The 19,300-nt window shown below is 43.1% G+C and overlaps 1 protein-coding gene across 3 annotated transcripts in view; it reads right to left on the reverse strand.

Moving 5' to 3' along the window:
- Positions 1-19,300, reverse strand: part of gas7b (growth arrest-specific 7b) — a 93,933-nt gene that overhangs the window by 14,915 nt on the left and 59,718 nt on the right. For all 3 annotated transcript variants that reach the window (XM_061756907.1, XM_061756906.1, XM_061756908.1), the window contains 4 exons: positions 16,960-17,049; positions 14,584-14,699; positions 14,311-14,385; positions 850-928 (listed from right to left, as the gene is read on the reverse strand). In XM_061756907.1, the coding sequence (XP_061612891.1) occupies positions 850-928; positions 14,311-14,385; positions 14,584-14,699; positions 16,960-17,049 (360 nt within the window). The remainder of the gene's footprint in view (positions 1-849; positions 929-14,310; positions 14,386-14,583; positions 14,700-16,959; positions 17,050-19,300) is intronic.

Below are 19,300 nucleotides of genomic sequence, written 5' to 3' on the forward strand. Positions count from 1 at the left end.
CATTATCAATTGTAAGGCAATATCTTTGGCCAATGTGTGTAAAACTCAGATGTTATATAGATATCATCTTTCTATGATGCCACAAGAGTTTATATGTGAGATGAAATGCACATTTAAATGTATTAATCCCAATTTTAAGGGAGAAGAATGTGCCTATTCCTCAGCCAATATAGGAAGTTGGTATTTTTATATTTTTGTGTTTTATGTGTGTGTGAATTCCACCACATGGAAGGGAAGGCAGCAATAACGCTTAGGAGAAATTTGTGTCACTTTACACCACTTGTAATCAGAGCTCAATTCAGCAGAGCTACATGCAACTCAACCTGTATTTGTTAAGCTATTCAATGCATTCTGGCTCTATAGCCATTCATCCATGTTTTGCATGGAGACTATGCCAAATGACTTTGGGGAAGCGGTTGAGCACACCCTGGACTGGTTGCCAAGTTCGTCAACACGATTAGGTAGAAGCATGACAGGAGAAAGCATAACAAAAAGTGCAGATGTAAACCTTAACAGGATATTTAAAAGACAAAGTATGTGGAACAATTTCAACATTAACGACAACGAACTAAATATTTATTCTAAATTGGTCTTTTGTTAATATCTTTTGAATTGTCACGCTGCTTTTTTTGCAAAGTCAAACTTTGTTACAGTCCAAGTCAATTATTATACTGCGGCGCTCGGGTAAAAACAGAACATAGCAAAGATGTATTCAACTGAAATAAAAACTTCTAAAGTTAGTCTATTTAAAATACAGTATATCCTTAAAGTATATCTGCATCATTCATTTTTTGATGGTCGCAACGGCGTGAATATGTATAGTTATGTCTTGGAAAAAGTAGCCATTACTTTTGAGGAGAATTTCAGGTGAACCTCCGCTTCATCAGCCAGACTCTTCTTCAACTGGGCCCAAGCCTCCCCCAGCGTCCTAAAAGGAAAGAAAGGGACCACACACACTTTTATGTCAAAAAATGGGCAGAAAGTGTAGAGAAAAGGGAGGAGTGCAGCAGATGATGATAAGCGCACACAGCTGGGGATGAGTAGCGGGGCCAATGCAAAGGTTCAGCAGCTACGTGTACACCACTAGGCAGTAAATCTGGAGAGCTGGAGGTCCAAATGCAGTTCAGCAGGTAATTAAGATGTATGAGACGTGATCTGCTCCAGCCTGATTGCTCAACTTGGGGCTAAATAACCGTGAGGGCTTGTTTGTTGTCTCAAAAGATAAGTTAGGTAATGCATATTATGCAAAGATTGTGCTTGTGTTTTTATAAGACCAGACGTTTCTTATGACAGCAAGAAGCTGGTTGATTATTAATGAGCACAACTCGGAAGGAGAGGGGGAGGCTTTGGGGAAGCAGGTCGTTTCAAAGCATAGTCCTCAGAGGAAGACTTCTAAAAGGTTGTCTCATGGACTGTACCTGTGTCATCCAAAAAGTTTCTAAAAGCTATTAAGATTTTAAAGCTCATAAAAAATAAATGCTTTCCAATTTCTAAATTGGAATACCCCAGTGTCTAGTCACACAATTAAGAATATGAGCAAAATCTTCCAGAAAAATTAAGCTCCACCAAAAACAAACAAATATATATAAAATATATATATATATATATATATATATATATAGGGTCACTAGGGTCGCAGGCGTGCTAGCGCCTATCCCAGCTATCTTCGGGCGAGAGGCGGGGTACACCCTGAATTGGTCGCCAGCCAATTGCAGGGCACATAGAAACAAACAAACACTCACACCTACGGGCAATTTAGAGTCTTGCCACTTACAGAACTGTGAGGCAGATGTTAGTTTCCACCTAGCAATTCTAGTGGACGGACAATGGCCTCTTGGCCAGGCGGCTTAAAGGCTCTCCCCCTTTTTTGCATTCCAAAAGAGTGATTCCATACGTTATGTGGGGCATTCCTCTAAGTTGGAGTATAAATAGTTGAGTCTTCCACACACTGGCTAGTGCGTCCTAACTAAGTCTTGTTGCATGAACTGATGAAGCCTGCTCGGATGAGAGGCGAAATGTCTTCTAAGACACACAGAACAGTCCAGTTACGATCGATTCAAAGCCCTGAGACAAAATAAATACATAAATGAATACAAATAATTAGACAGGTACATTCAAATAAATTTAAAAAATAAATAAAAATGGGGGAGAAGATAGTTTCTCACTTTTTGTTTTAAGCCTCATCTTTGGATCTACCAGAAGGCCCTTAACCAAGGATCTGTGACCGCGGGCTGGCTCATACGGGGTTAAAAGTTCGGGAACATAGCATGGAGCCAGGCCCATACGTGCTTCAAAAGTAATCAATAAAAATATTAAAATCGCTTCTAAAACACAATGGATATAAACTACTTCATTTCCATGATAAACTTTGTGGGATAGGTGTACATAGCATATGTTGGTCAGGAATTGGAGACTTTAGTTTGTGGCGTGTTGCTGCATGAGCCAAAAACTACTCATAGAGTTGACAGAGTCGATTTTGTGTGTGTTTGATAGTTGCCCTTGAGTGACAGTAGATAGAGCGCCATCATATCATTTTGGAAAAGAAACATGTAACGGCAGCCTTACAATCGGAAATATAACTTTTTGTGATGCAGGAGAGCAGTGCATCGGTTTTTGTCCTCCACAGTACAATACAGGGTGGTCCTAGGTTTACAACCAGTTCTGTACCTATGGTCATCACGTTTCCCAAATTTGTATGTAGCTATGTACGTGCTATTGTCCACTACAAGCCTATGCCAACACAGTAATAAAATCTCCGTCTCGCAAGCGGACTGTTCTGGGTGTCTGACTTAGAAGATACTCTGCCGAACATGTCGAAAACTCAGTGAAGTCAGAGACCGAAAGCTGGATTAAAATTAAACTATGGTTTCATTCGATGTCACCTTGCTGTTCATGAACATTCTAACTCAGGATGTCGATGTCACCTTGCTGTTCATGAACATTCTAACTCAGGATGCAGTGGAAACTGTGAGGCAAAGGTTACTGCTTCATCACAGCCTCCAAGACAGATCCACAATTAAACCCAAACAGATATGTCACTTGCTGGAACTTTGTCTTAACACAACATATTTTCAATTTATGGGAACATTTTACAGACAAAAACATGGGTGTGCAAAGGGCTCCCCGGTATACCCCATCGTAGCAAACCTGTACAAGGAGGACATGGAAAGGAGAGCCTTGAACTCCTTTAAGACAACAAACCCAAGTCATTGGTACAGATATGTGGATTACACATGGGTTAAAATCAAAAGTCAAGAGGTATAAGCCTTCAGCGAGCACATTAACACAGTGGACAACAACATCAAGTTCACATGGGAGGATGTCAAAGACAATAAGTTGCCTTTTTTGGATTGTGATGTCTACATTGGAGAGGACAGAGGCCTCCATGTTGGGGTTTATAGAAAACCCACAACTGACCAATTACTTTTTGACTCACACCACCCACTGGAACACAAACTAGGTGTTATCAGAACCCTACAACACAAAGCTGATAACGTTCCACCCAGTCCACAGGCCAAAGAGAAAGAGCATATACACGTGAGTGACTCCCTCAAAACCTGTGGTTACCCCAGCTGTATATTTGTGAAAAGTGCATTTAATTCCATAAGGGACAAGAGGAAAATGTATAAGAAAGAAAAGAGTGACAGATGCAACAATACTGTCATTCCATATCTATCAGGTCTGTCTGAGAAACTAAAAAGGATTTTCAACCAGCGCAACATTCCTGTAAATTTCAAACCTGGTAACACCCTGAGACAAAGCCTTGTACACACCAAAGACCGGACACCCCATTCCCAGAAACGCAATCTGGCGTATGCTGTCAAGTGTAGTGAGGAATGCACAGATGCATATATGCATAACCACTGAGAAGGCACATCACAACACAGACGGGCTAACTCCTCAGGTCAAAGACTCAGCTGTCTACCTGCCCTTCCAATAGAAACACCACTCTTCTGAGGAAGTGAAGGTGGAAAGACTATCTCTAAACAGAGAAGATGGCTTATGACACCAACTATCTCCCACTTACAATGCCATCCTTTCATCCCTTCCAAAGAAACTCAATATTTCTGCCCCCAACAAATAAACAAAAAACAAGGTCTCCTTTGGCACTAAAGACAACTCCAAAACTCTTTTATGAGGGAGTTTCCACCTAACAACTCATGTTGACCGACAGTGGCCTCTCTGCAAGCCATCCTAACATTGCATTCCAAAAGAATTCGAGCTCGAGGTTTGGGGCGTGCGTCCAACTTGGAGCATAAATAAATGACTTTCCACACCAACATCCAGGCTAATGCTGGTCTGACTAAGCCTTGTGGCATGAACTGATGAAGCCTGCTCGGATGAGCGGTGAAACGTCTTCTAGGACAACCAGAACAGTACAGTTGCAATTGATTCAATGCCACAAGAATGAAATAACTGGATAAATGAGAATATTCACAGGCAAGTAGTAGAGTCCTAATTACAATCAATATCTTTATGAACAAGACTGTTGGCCATCATTATAAAAAAATCAAATGACGAACACTAAGTATGTTAGTAAATGAGCTTCCCTTCTTGCACCACATGACAATGCATTACTACTAGTTCTATGAACAAATCGATGCCAATTCGTGTTCACTCGGGCGTGTGGAAAAAATAAAAACACACGACAAATCAGAATTTTTGGATTCTAATGAAAATGAATAAAAGAATAATATACAATACTACGACAAAATGGCACCCCGCCAGATTTACTTCCTTTGATTTATGGCTGCCATTTTGAGGTACTGCGCATGCGCATACGCGCAGTTGTACAGTAGTTTACAAGTCCTGTAGTTTATCGTGAATCATGGATGAATGAGGCGTCCAATGGCCGTGCCTGAAGAGCTACACGCCTGTCGGATATTCATGATATGACCGCAGCAGAATGAATGGGAGAAATTTGTGCAAGATTAATTCATCACATTTTGACAGCTAGCAGCTAACTAGCAGCTAATGTTCTCAGCCAGTGCGGATTTATGCATTTCACGGCACCGAGACCAGGCAAATCAGACCACGGCCACAATATGGCGAGGGCTCATGGTTAAATTAAGCCATTTTAAACTAAAAATTAAAATTTTGGCAACCTCATTTTGGCCGTTGCCAAAATGCGTTAGTGTACCCCGTTTCTGGTGTTGCGACAAAATCTGCGACCCCCCCAAAAAAGCTGCCAGGATGTAACCAGGGGGCCATAGATAGTTTACAAATATTGAACAATGACGTCTTTATTTCGGAATAGTACAAGAAGGAGATTATGATTCGCTAGTCATTAGTCACTGTCCATGATTGATTTAGACGGTGAGTCCAAGTTGTACAGTTAATAAAGGTTTTATGTAGGTGGCAGTTTCAATCTGGAATACATTAATTCCTTGTCCATTTTTTACTATGTGAAAAATAGTTAAACCCCAGAGGTTCCACTGGTGATCAATGATCATATATGATCACTGTTATTGTATTACATCCAATCCACACAATGTTTTCAATAGAGTCAGAGATATCAGAATGCAGGGGATGTCAGACCGCGTCACACCCAAGAACAGTATGGGGGATTTGGGGCTCTCCAACAACAAGTCCCAGTTTTCATATTTTGGTCCCCAAGCAATCTTCTTAACGCAAATCCATCCATCCATCCATTTTCTTTACTGCTTATCCTCACAAGGGTCGTGGGCGTGCTGGAGCCTATCCCAGCTATCTTCGGGCGAGAGGCGGGGTACACCTTAACTGGTCACCAGCCAATCGCAGGTGACATATAAACAAACAACCATTCACACTCACATTCACACCTATGGGCAATTTAGAGTCTTCAATCAACCTGCCATGCATGTTTTTGGGATGTGGGAGGAAACCGGAGTGCCCGGAGAAAACCCACGCAGGCACAGGGCGAACACGCAAACTCCACACAGGCGGGGCTGGGATTTGAACCTCAGTCCTCAGAAATGTGAGGCAGATGTGCTAACCAGTCGTCCACCGTGCCGCCCAACTAAAAATCATTAATTAAAATGTATTTTAAAAAAACAATTAGTGTATCAGATGATTATTAAGCACTCCACAGCACTCCACAAGCAGGCTAATTTAAGCCTAATATAACCATTCAAGGTACATGTCTTTTGTCGTCATGTGGCGTCACAGAAATTCAGAAAGGAAATCTTGGAAAAACTTACTTTCAACTGGACAATATATAAGTATTTTACTTCACATCCACAAGCTTTTAATTCATTTAATAAGATCTGTTAAATTACATTGATTTTCAGATGAAATCTCAAACCAGGCTCTGTGGAAACCGTTGCAGCCCATGGAATGTCAAATTAGGTGTTCCGCAAAATTAGACATAGATAGTGAGCTGGAAGTTAAGTCTTTAACCAGGTGCTTGCACATTATCCTAATTATTTATTGGCCAAAGTCAGTAAGTAATGAAGAGCTGTGTAAAATTATCAAACAATAAACAAATTGAAACATAGATTAGATTTAGAAAGTGGGGCCGGATCGGACACACCGAGAGGAAATTTTCCCCCATCGCGACGAGGCAGGCCTTATCCTGTAACCCACCGCAAGGGTAAAAGGAAGCTAGGAAGACCAAAGAACACCTGTAGGAGGTCAGTTGAGGCAGAGCTAAAATAAGTGGGAACATCTTCGAAGTAGGTAAGATTGCTCAGGAGAAGACTTATGAGTGACCTATGCTCTCCAAAAATGGTTTATGTCAAGATTTGTCCACTGAATGCACCACATGCACGGATCTGTATTTGACCAAGTGTAATTCTGTGGCTTGGTGAGTAATTGCTACCTCCACGAGTAAAAATATAGAAACATTATGTGAGATCTCTTAATGCAGTATGGATGCAGAGAGGTTAATGTCTCCTGCTCTAAGTCTGAGAATTTCATATAACACCACAAGAAGTATGTTCTCCCCGTGTCTGCGTGGGTTTTCTCCGGGCACTCCGGTTTCCTCCCACATCCCAAAAACATGCATTAATTGGTGACTCTAAATTGCCCGTAGGCATGACTGTGAGTGCGAATGGTTGTTTGTTTCTATGTGCCCTGCGATTGGCTGGCAACCAGTTCAGGGTGTACCCCGCCTCCTGCCCGATGACAGCTGGGATAGGCTCCAGCACGCCCGCGACCCTAGTGAGGAGAAGCGGCTCAGAAAATGGATGGATGGATAGATTTGTTGCTAGTTGCTTTAAAAAAAATGCTGCTAGATGATTAGGAAAAGTTGCTAAATATAGCAACAAAGTCACTAAGTTGGCAACACTGAGTAGCCCTCAATTTGTCACAGTGCCCTAGCGGTTGGTCGTCAGGGTAACAAAAGCGGTACTCAGCATTTGAATGAAACAGAACCAGACCCCCCAAAACAGACTGATTTCAACCAGCGTAGATTCTGTAATTCTTTATCCATAGTGTCCTTTAAGTTTAAATGACTAAATACGATACAGTATATGATGATATTACAGTTGACAATGGCACGTAAGAATTCAACTCCTCTCGCCCTTATGCCTTTTATTCAAATTGACAGAAAAATTGCATGATGGGAAGCAATAAAAAGCTGTCACAAGCCTTGTGATCACATTTCTACCAAACAAATGGTAAATTCAGAAAAAAATATCGATGGCTGGTGCTGGGCTGGAGGCACTCAAATGGCAGGACCTAACCAACAAAACAGCAATTGTCCTTCCTGACAACAGGGCTGGCCTGAGCAAGAAGTATAATGGAAGTATTGTGCCACACTTTTCTAAGTGTGGGCTGACTGACTCGAGGTTCAATATGGGACAGTTCCATTGCACTTCAGCCTACTTGTATACATTCAGAGTCTTATATACATGTTAGCAGTTTATAACCGACGGGGAGCCTCTCAGTCTTTGTTTCCTTGATGTCTATTTGTTTCTGGTTACAAAATCCACTTTCGAAAGGTGAAATGGAATAAACTGGACATTTGCAGGTTAGTCTATAACAAGGGACCTCAATAATTTTTCTCAAGCATAACCCATGTTAGTTTGACATTAGATCCTATGCAAATTCCTTTGCGTTCTGCCCAACATTGTGTGTCGCTCATTCCCATACAACACGGCACAGTACAATACTTACCACAGGGCTATTGAGGAAAAGCCCCCTGCATATAGTGAGGATTCCTTCATCACATGCACAAAAGACTTTTAGAACAGTTCACAAAATCCACGGTTTGGTTCGTATCTCGGTTCGGAGGGCGTGATTTTTGGTTTGGTTTGTTACACGTTGACTTGTAGGAAAATCAATTATGCCTTGTTAGAAAAAAAGTGAAAGTATGCATACTACATTATCATTACCGTAATTATTATTCATCCATCCATCCATTGTCTACCGCTTATCCGAGGTTGGGTCGCGGGGCCAGTAGCTTTAGCAGGGACGCCCAGACTTCCCTCACCCCAGCCACTTCATCCAGCTCTTCCGGGAGGATCCCAAGGCGTTCCCAGGCCAGCCGAAAGACGTAGACTCCCCAGCGTGTCCTGGGTCGGCGTCTGGGAGGCATCCCAATCAGATGCCCCAGCCACCTCATCTGGCTCCTCTTGATGTCGAGGAGCAGAGGCTCTACTCTGAGATCCTGCCGGATGACCGAGCTTCTCAACCTATCTCTAAGGGAGAGCCCGGACACCCTGCGGAGGAAACTCATTTCGGCCGCTTGTATCCGGGAGCTTGTTCTTTCGGTCACGACCCACAGCTCGTAACCATAGGCTAGGGTAGGAACGTAGATTGACTGGTAAATCGAGAGCTTCGCCTTTCGGCTTAGCTCCTCCTTTACCACTACGGACCGATACAAAGTCCCCATCACTGCGGACGCTGCACCAATCTGCCTGTCAATCTCCCGTTCCATTCTTCCCTCACTTGTGAACAAGATTCCAAGATACTTGAACTCCTCCACTTGGGGCAGGATCTCATCCCCGACTTGGAGAGGGCACGCCACCCTTTTCCCATCCCAGCCACTTCACACTCTGCTGCGAACTGTGAAAGTTGGCGATCAAGGCTTCATGAAGCCAACAGAAGCACATCATCTGCAAAAAGCAGAGATGCAATACTGAGGCCACCAAACCGGACCCCCTCTACACCTCGGCTGCACCTTGAAATTCTGTCCATAAAAGTTATGAACAGAATCGGTGACAAAGGGCAGCCTTGCCGGAGTCCAACCCTCACCGGAAACGAGTCCTACTTACTGCCAGATATGCGGACCAAACTCTAACTCCAGTCGTACAGGGACCGAACAGCCCGTATCGGGGGGTTCGGTACACCATACTCCCGAAGCTCCCCCTACAGGACCCCCCGAGGGACACGGTCGAACGCCTTCTCCAAGTCCACAAAACACATGTAGACTGGTTGGGCGAACTCTCATGCACCCTCGAGGACCCTGCTGAGGGTGTAGAGCTGGTCCACTTTTCCACGGCCAGAACGAAAACCACACTGCTCCTCCTGAATCAGAGATTCGACTTCCCGATGGACCCTTCTCTCCAGCACCCCTGTGGAGTTGGAACACACCCTCCTGTCCCCCTTCTTAAAAAGGCCCCACAACATCCAGAGTCTTTAGGAACTCTGGGCGCATCTCATCCACCCCCGGGGCCTTGCCACCGAGGAGCTTTTTAACCACCTCGGTGACCTCAACCCCAGAGATAAGAGAGCCCGCCTCAGAGAACCCAGACTCTGCTTCCTCATGGGAAGGCGTGAAGGAGGTCTTCGAAGTATTCTCCCTACCGGCTCACAACGTGCCGAGTCGAGGTCAGCAGCGCCCCATCCCCACTATATACAGCGTTGATGGTGCACTGCTTCCCTCTCCTGAGACGCCGAATGGTGGACCAGAATTTCCTCGAAGCCGTCCGGAAGTCTTTCTCCATGGCCTCACCGAACTCCTTCCATGCCCGAGTTTTTGCTTCAGCAACCACCAAAGCTGCATTCCGCTTGGCCAGCCGGTACCCATCAGCTGCCTCAGGAGTCCCGCAGCCCAAAAAGGCCCGATAGGACTCCTTCAGCTTGACGGCATCCCTCGCCGTTGGTGTCCACCAACGCGTTCGGGGATTTCCGCCACGACAGGCACTGACCACCTTACGGCCACAGCTCCGGCCGGTCGCCTCAGCAATGGAGTTGCGGAACATGGTCCACTCGGACTCGATGTCCCCCGCTCCCCCCCGGAACATGAGCAAAGTTCTGTCGGAGGTGGGAGTTGAAACACCTTCTGACAGGGGATTCTGCCAGATGTTCCCAGCAGACCCTCACAATACCTCTGGGCCTGCCACGTCGGATTGGCATCTTCCCCCACCATCGGAGCCAACTCACCACCCTTCCAGGTCTCACTGTCATTGCCCACGTGAGCATTGAAGTCCCCCAGCAGAATGATGGAGTCCCAAGGACTCCAAAAAGGGTGGGGACTCTGAACTGCTGTTTGCTGGATAGGCACAAACAACAGTCAGGACCTGTCCCCCCACCTGAAGGCGGAGGGAGGCTACCCTCTCGTCCACCGGGGTGAACCCCAACGTACAGGCGCCGAGCCGGGTGGCAATAGGTACACCCACACCTGCTTGGCGCCTCTCACCGTGGGCAACTCCAGAGTGGAAGAGAGTCCAACCCCTCTCGAGAGGACTGGTAACAGAGCCAAAGCTGTGTGTGGAGGCGAGTCCGAGTCGGAACTTCTCGACCTCACACACCAGCTCGGGCTCCTTCCCTGCCAGAGAGGTGACATTCCACGTCCCTAGAGCCAGCTTCTGTAGGATCGGATTGCCAGAGGTCCCTGCCTTCGGCTACCGCCAAGCTCGCACTGCACCCGACCCCTATGGCACCTCCCAAAGGTGGTGAGCCCATGGGAAGGGGGAAAGATAGAAAAAAATTGACCTACGTTACCCTTTCGGGCTGTGCCGGGCCATGGGTGCAAACCTGGCCACCAGGCGCTTGCCTTCGAGCCCCAGCTCCAGGCCTGGCTCCAAAGGGGGGCCCCGGTGACCCGCGTCCGGGCAAGGGAAACCTCGATCCATTTGTTTCTTTCTTCATAGGGGTTTTGGAGCTTTGTCTGGTCCCTCACTTAGGACCTCTTTGCCATGGGTGACCCTACCAGGGGCGTGAAGCCCCGGACAACTTAGCTCCGAAGATCATTGGGACACACAAACGCCTCCACCACGATAAGGTGACGGCTTCCAGGAGGGGCGTAATTATTATTGTTGTTGTTATTTTATTCAAATTTTTTAATAATTTTTTATTAATCATAATTATATATTTGCTGTTCTATCAATGTCAGTGGCGTATTGTGGCGGGCAGAACTTTGCAATTTGCTTATTACTCTATGAAAACAGACTTTTTGTGTGTGTGATTTAAGCAAACACGGTGGTCGACTGTCTTAGAGCGTCTGCCTCACAGTTCTGAGGACCGGGGTTCAATCCCTGGCCCCGCCTGTTTGGAGTTTGTATGTTCTCCCCGTGCCTGCGTGGGTTTTCACCGGGCACTCTGGTTTCCTCCCACATCCCAAAAACATGCGTGGTAGGTTAATTAACAACTCTAAACTGCCCGTAGGTGTGAATGTGAGTGCAAATGGTTGTTTGTTTGTATGTGCCCTGCGATTGGCTGGCAACCAGTTCAGGGTGTACCCCAACTCCTGCCCGATGATAGCTGGGATAGGCTCCAGCACGCCCACGACCCTAGTGAGGATAAGCGGCTCAGAAAATGGATGGATTGATGGATATAGTCACTTGTGTAGTACTTCTTGGAGAAACTAGTTGCACGACGGACGGCCCAACGTGGGTACTCGCAGAGTGGCCAAGCCTCTGCCGTCGGGGGGCCAGAGTTGGGGCGAGAAGGGGCGGAGTCGGACAGAGCGTCTCGCTATGAAGCAGACAAGGAACACGAGATTTTGCATTGGAGAGTTAAAGACGTGGAACTACCTACACCTTCTCTGGAGTCTGTATCTCTTCTCTGAAACGCAAGATCTCTGGTGACACGCCCTGTTGCAATACAATTGGCTGCTGCATCGCTGGAGGGCTTGACGCAAATGACATGTCCGTGCCGCCATCTTGGCTAACTTGCTACTTTGCTCTGGAGTTTACACACTGCTTCGCCTCAAAGGCCTCATGTTATGAAGTGAACGGAACAGGTGCAGACCAAATTGAAACAGCCGAACCAAACCATTTGGATGGTTTTCAAAGTCTTTCCACCCCTATTGTCTGGGTATGTATTTTTTCGGATATTGCTCCAGTAATACTTTACAAGCCTAACTTGATTTAATCTAATCACTGTATGAAACCAGTAAAATACTCATGACAATGTCAGTCATTTTGCTAAATATTGAATGTCTTCTTTTCCCGATGAAAAACGGTAGTGGTAGTACTCAAAAGTAAGGTTTGTTTTTGTTTCCAAGTTTTATTATTACCAAATAGCTACTAATATTCATAATTTTTGTTGTAACATGACAATAAAGTGGTCTGCAATGTGCAATGGAGGTAACTTCATCACTGGAACGTTCATTGTATTTGTATTATAGCTTACAAGGAAAATTAATCACTAGCCAGATAAATCCAACGCTGAAAAACAGCATGAAACATATTCAAGGGTCCACTGCATCTGATTATAAGATAATATTATAACAAATAGCCCACACACAACTGTACAACACCGCTTCCTTAGTCTCAGTTTCGAGACTCTCCATAAAGATGAGTTTATTACAAATGCCGTAGGCAGCAGCCATTAAAATCACAGCTTCTTCTGCCTCTCATAAGATGACCCTCAGACTGCTGTTCCTGCTATTTTCATGTTCATTTGTCCCCTTGGAAAACCATATAAAGCTCCACCCTCAGCGTGATATCCCCACTGCTGTCAGACCAGAGAAAAGACAAGTTGCTATGAACTCCTTTTCCCCCACAGGGTGTCTTGGTAATACCCTTTATACACCCCAAAAAACACTTTTAACATTTTGTCCCATTAAATCATGTTGCCTCATTCTTCACAGGAGGGATCAAAGCATTTTGAAGGCTACAGACTGGCATCACTGGATTCTCTTGACGCAGACACTCACTGGGATGTCTCGTTGGCAAGCTCAAGCAATCATCCTGACTGGCACATTGGATAGTAACTTGCATTTAACAAACCAATCATGTCAAACATAAAATTAGAAAAGAAAGAAGGTTTTTTTCTTGCTATGCCCCAGGGCTCTACCCACAATGTTAACCATAATTACTTTCACCAATGAAATAGTTTCATCACCACATTTCTGTCAGTTAGGCAGGAGATAACCAATTCCAACAAAAAGTTGGGGTTTCATGACCCAAAGGGCTTGGCGAAAAATTTCAGGAAAATCCAAATAAATTATGTCATGATTATTTTTCCCACCTTTGTCAATGTTGCAAGACATTTTCCTTGATTCCTTCCTTGTGAATACTACATGAATATTACATTCATGAAAATTAAAATGACAAGATTCTAAAAGAGACTTGGTCATGATGCCAAATTTAAAAAGAAGAAAAAAATACACATGGTACTACAAGTAACATTTATCTACTTAAAACAGATCATACATTTATAGTGCCTCGACACTGTCTTAAACTACTCATTTAAGAGTCTCGGCCTGTCATGGTAGTGGCGAACTATGAGGTCTCTGAAATCAGGATTTGAAACTTTTCCCCTTCTCAATACTGTACATCTGTGCTGATAGAACTTTTTCCCCATTTAATACCTGGCACAGCTGAAATTCACCCGCAATTTGTGGGTTGGTGGGTGTTAATGTCAAGCCCTGCTTGAAACGCACGACTTGTAAAGTCATTCCCGTTTACAGTTCAAAATCTGCATTTTCAAGAGTGCCAAGAATGAGTTATCATAAAACTTTGTCTATGACAGTTGGTTGATTGTTACAGCTTGTTGTCACGGTAAATGCTCATGTGTGATTCCAGTACTTTTCAACAGTAGTAGCCAACTGGTTTTCAGATCAATTGTGCCACTCAATTAAGTCCAGTCATTTCTTGCTCATCACAGCACTAATGAAGATTTCTGTAATTGCCTCAATTACAATACCCTTAAGGTAAAACTTAAGAAAATTTTATTTAAAAAATACCCTTTAAAACTTTCTGCTCTATTGAAATATTTGTTTTTGAACTAAAACCGGTGAATATGGAGATTTATAATGATTAGATTTAAGCTTTCTTAGTAAACTAATGTTTTATAAAATTTCAAAATATGAAATGTTTGAAAATGTATCTCCAACAGCTATTTCTCAAGGGTTGTCATGACTGTCTGCAATGATGCCTTGTGGGAGAAGAGATTTCACTTCCTTTTGAACAAACCACTAGGGGGAGGGTTACTCACCCTTCTTCCTGGCTCGCTAGAGGAATCTGGGAAAGCTTGGAGAGATTCTTGGCGTATTCCTCCTCTATTTTTATTCTGAGAGGGAAGTAAAGAGTTTCGTTACCTGTTGTCCATTTTCACAATTCACTCAATGCATTTCCTGCGTTGTGCAACACAGTGATGTAGCACAAAAAGGGGAAACCACATGTTGGAACTGTGTGGTTTTCATCGTAACTTGAGAATGAACCATAAAAGAACCCCAAAAGAGGAATAAGGCTAAAGAAAAGTAGGTACCTCTCTCGTACAAATTCGGCCATCTCTTTCTGCATTTGTTTCCCTTTCAGCTGTTTCTGTAACAAAACTTCAAACCCGGTGATGTAGCTATTGGCCTGGGGATCCTTCTTATCAGTCTAAAAGATAAACATAGCAAGCAAACAAGAAACAAGAACAAACACTTAGCAGTAAGTAGGAGAATGTCACACCTCAGCGTAATTAATGGCTTGATCAGTGGCAAAGTACACAAACACTTAGCAGCATAACATCACACTAGGCTTTACACCAGGGGTGTCAAACTCTTTTTTGTCTCGGGCCGCATTGTAGTTATGATTTCCCTCAGAGGGCCGTTAGAATAGTGAAACCATATAAATGTTTAATCACCAAAACATATTATTACCATTACACAACAAATTGAGGGATAACTAGTTTTGAAAATAGAAGACAAGGATAATAGTTTGTTCAAGTATTGTTTACGTTACTGTAGAAGAAGGGTTTGGTAACAGAAAAATGCAATATCTCAACATTATTGTTTATTATGATGACAATTTGGAATTTGGGTACAGATTTTAGCAAAAATCACGGAAGTTGACGAGCATGATTTGCTTTCAGGGGGCCACATAAAATGATGTGGCAGGCCGCATCTGGCCCCTGGGCCTTCAGTTTGACAGGTTAGGGTTTAGGATTAGGGTCAGCCGATCATCATAAAATGCTAATTATCGGCTGATACCGATCAGGCCGATCAGATCGGTGTAAAGTCTACATCAGACCTAAGCTGCTTATAGAGTGTAGCAGGCATTTACACATATCTTGGAAAAATCACCAATGATGAATTCTAAATAATACATTAAAAGCTGGTAGTAATATGCTTAACCGAGTCACATCAGCTTATTCATGCAATCAATACCTGATTTGATTATCATTTTTAAATTGAATAAGGAACTTTGCACAACACGGCACCCCGTTCCACAGTGCTCCAGTGGTCACAACAACAACAGTAACCATGCAGTTGGAAGCTGAAAAGGAGTTGAACTAAAAAATTGGAGACCATGGCAATTTGTGATTAATTCTTAACTTTATTGTGATAAGATACAATCAAAACAATGTTGTAGTTGTGGTTTTAATTTAAATTCAAGGTAAATACTGTTGGTTATAAACATAACATTATCTTAATGAATAATAGATTGCCTTCTCTCTAGGAAAATCATTAAATAATAAACTCAGAACTGGACCCTCGCGTAATCGTGGTTCGCCACTCGCAGATTCACCTATCAGCATATTTGAAAAAACAACAACAACAATTGTTTTTCAATTTATTTTCTTTTTTTTTGGGGGGGGGGGGGCAACCCCGAAAACACTTGATTCAAAAAAATTAGCGGACTAATAATGTTAACTCTTTGGAATTTCTTACGTTTCTGCATAAATTGGTCATAAAATGTGGTCTGTCTTTTTTATACAAATATTCAATGTCATTATCACTTTACTACTGCATTAGCATAGGTTAACAATAGTGACTGTGTTCCAACTTGCGTACAAAATCAGTGTAATGCTGGTATCATGGGTCGTAGTTGAAAAAGCAAGTCAGTACCATTCACTTTGCTGCCAATTGGTACAGTTTGTCTTAAGCCATCATTTGTGAACAAGAACCAGGAAGTGGTGGAAATGTTTATTTATTTATTTTTTTCAATTAATTAATTTATTCTTACTTTTCCTAAGAGTTCAACTTCTGCAGAGGCCCTCTACTGAATGGTGTTGTAGTTGACAATGTTACATGGCTCTATGTTTGATGGATGTATTACAATAAAAATCATATTGCAGATAACTTGTAAACCCAACGTAGCATGCAGTGTTTGCACCACACATCAGACGTGGTAGAGAGCTGCAGGAGGTGGCGACTTCCACACAGAGCATCAGAGGCCAGCAGGATCTCTTGCTGTCCATCTAGACCGACGCAATCTATTATCCCGCCAGACTCTGGTAAATTTCACTAAAGCAGACGCTAATTCTCAGCATGCATTGCGGTCAGGGTAACAATGAAACATGAAAGGACAGAGTGTTGTATATGTCCACATGGGCGCACAGGGATGTTATTCAGTGAAACACAGGGAAGAGTAAACAGAGTAGAAGGGATTCTTGTCTTTCTGCTTACTTGGTCGACGTAAAACAGAGTCCATACACAGTATTTTCTCGATGCATGCAACCTTTGATTATATAGTAGTATTTTTCAGGCAGACTTTTGTCGATTTATGGTGATTGTGCTTCAGAAGTAGTTTAAAAGCTTAAAAACAAGTTTAAGTTTTATTTTATTTATTTTTACATCAAGTTTTAGTTTAAAAGTTTAAAAACAAACAGACGTTTTATATTTTTGCTTGGTGTAAAATATTAAGGTGAACTCACCCAGAAGTAGTCACAGTAACTCCATTCGTTTGGCTTAAGCAACTGCTGTTCTGACATGGAGGCAGGCAGAGGGAAAGTCACACAATTAATCTGGGGAGAGAGACAGAGAAGATTAATGGGTAATTTATACAACCCCAATTTGGAAAGGTTGGGACAGTTCGTAAAATGCAAATTCCCAAAAAACTGTTCATTGTAATATCCTCTAAGGTTTGTAAGGCATTGAAAATATACTTAGGAGAGCAACAGTTTAGAAGTTGCCAATGAGGTATGTACTCATGTTATATGAAACATGACTGTTAACATGATTTACCTGCAGATGATCAGACTTGGATGATATCCAATATGATGACAAATGCTTAAGAAAGTAATTGATAGTTTTAGTTGTTCCCCAGTCACTGATGGTGTAGTGGTACACTCGCCTTACTTTGGTGCGGGCAGTGTGGGTTCAGTTCCCACTCAGTGATGGTGTGAATGTGAGTGTGAATGGTTGTCCGTGTCTATATGTGCCCTGCGACTGACTGGCGACCAGTTCAGGGTGTAATCCGCCTTTCGCCCGAAGTCAGCTGGGATAGGCTCCAGCGCTCTGCGACCCTAACCAGGATTAGCGGTGTTGAAAATGGATGGATGGATAGTTATTCCCCCTTAAAGGGAGCCAGGAAGGTGTTTCCTATTGCAAAAAATAAAAAATAAAATAAAATAAAAAAATACAAAGAATTCCTCAGACAGAACTGCAGTAACAAGCACTTGTCTGTGAGGGTTTAAAGTCAGATCCCATAACAACAAAGGTAATTTTTCACTGCTGTGGCGGGAACATTAATTCTGACAAGTGAGGATAAGCGGCAAAGAAAATGGATGGATGGAAGTACAGAGTTAGAACTCAGCCCCCGCTGTAGTCATACAATTCTGAATTTGACCAAACTGTCAGGGGGAAAATGTGTTTAAATGCAGAAATGGGAAATGTGTTTAAAGGCGCACAGAAAATAAGAGTTCAAACTGGGTCACGCGAGACACGAGCAAGTTGCACGAGACTCCGGCTTGCCTCGAGCACTAAATTAAACAAGCAACATAGGGTCAAGTTTGGCCTGTCTTTTGCTTCTTGTTAGGCTTTTTGTGGGTATCACACAAATAAAGAAGACAAGCTTGGCATTTTAGGAAGAAGACATTAATACAGCTTGAAAATGTTAGATTTAGAAAATATGGCCCATTCACAACAATTTGTAAGATTATAAACAATGTTGTTGACACAAGGGATTAATACATTTGAAATAATTGTCTGCGCAATGGAAAATGTTTTTATTTTTTATAAATTATTTTTTTTTAGTTAGACTTGGTTAAAGCAACAAGCTTGACTTTTGACATGCATCCAAATATTCAGGGAGGACCTTGTAGTCGAACGAGCGCAAAGGGGAGCATAGCAAAAGTCGTATTGTTTGTGAATATACACGGTTATTGCCTTTGAATACAACCGTGATCTGATCATCAAATTAATGCGTACAGCACATATCAGAATCAGAATCATCTTTATTTTGCCAAGTATGTCCAAAAAACACACAATGAATGTGTCTCCGGTAGTTGTAGCCAATCTAGTACGACAACAGACAGTCAATTGACAGAGAATACCTTTGAGACATAAAGACAAACACTGAGCAATAAAAGGTAGCTAGGTACTCGGTTTTTTTTTTCGTTTTTTTTTTACAATTGGGCAAAAAGATGCATAGTTCTCTAGCAATTAGAGCAGTTTGAATGACTAAAATGGCAATTGTCCGCTGCAATGATCATTGTGCAAAGGGTGCCGAGACCTCAAAGAATGTATGCAGTTTAAAGTGACTAGTAGTGCGATAATCTGGGACAATGTCGATTGTGCAAATGTTGCAGATACTCCTCAGTCAGTGTGCAAGTGGTGCACGTTGCTACTCTGGCATGTGTGGCGAGTGTTTGTAAAAAACAACAGATATGCAAATAGTGCAGCGTGGCGAGACTACCACAGTGAGTCCACGAGTAATGTATAATTGGCGCGACAGAAATGTGACAACAAACTCAAGACAAAGAATTGGCGGCATGTTGCAATGGAATTGTAAATTAGGTGTTTAAGAAGTTGATGGCAAGAGGGAAGAAGCTGTGCCGTGCTTCCTCAGAAGCCGCAGGAAGCACATCTTCTGTTGGGCCTTTTTGAGGGCGGAGTTGATGTTGATCGCCCACTTCAGGTCCTGAGAGACTGTAATTCCCAGGAACTTGAAGGTCTCGACGGTTGACACAAGGCAGTTGGAGAGCGTGAGGGGCAGCTGTGGCAAAGGATGCCTCCTGAAGTCCACAATCATCTGTACAGTTGTGAGCGTGTTCA

Source organism: Phyllopteryx taeniolatus, chromosome 19 (genome assembly GCF_024500385.1).
Source record: "Phyllopteryx taeniolatus isolate TA_2022b chromosome 19, UOR_Ptae_1.2, whole genome shotgun sequence".
Taxonomy (NCBI): Eukaryota; Metazoa; Chordata; class Actinopteri; order Syngnathiformes; family Syngnathidae; genus Phyllopteryx; species Phyllopteryx taeniolatus.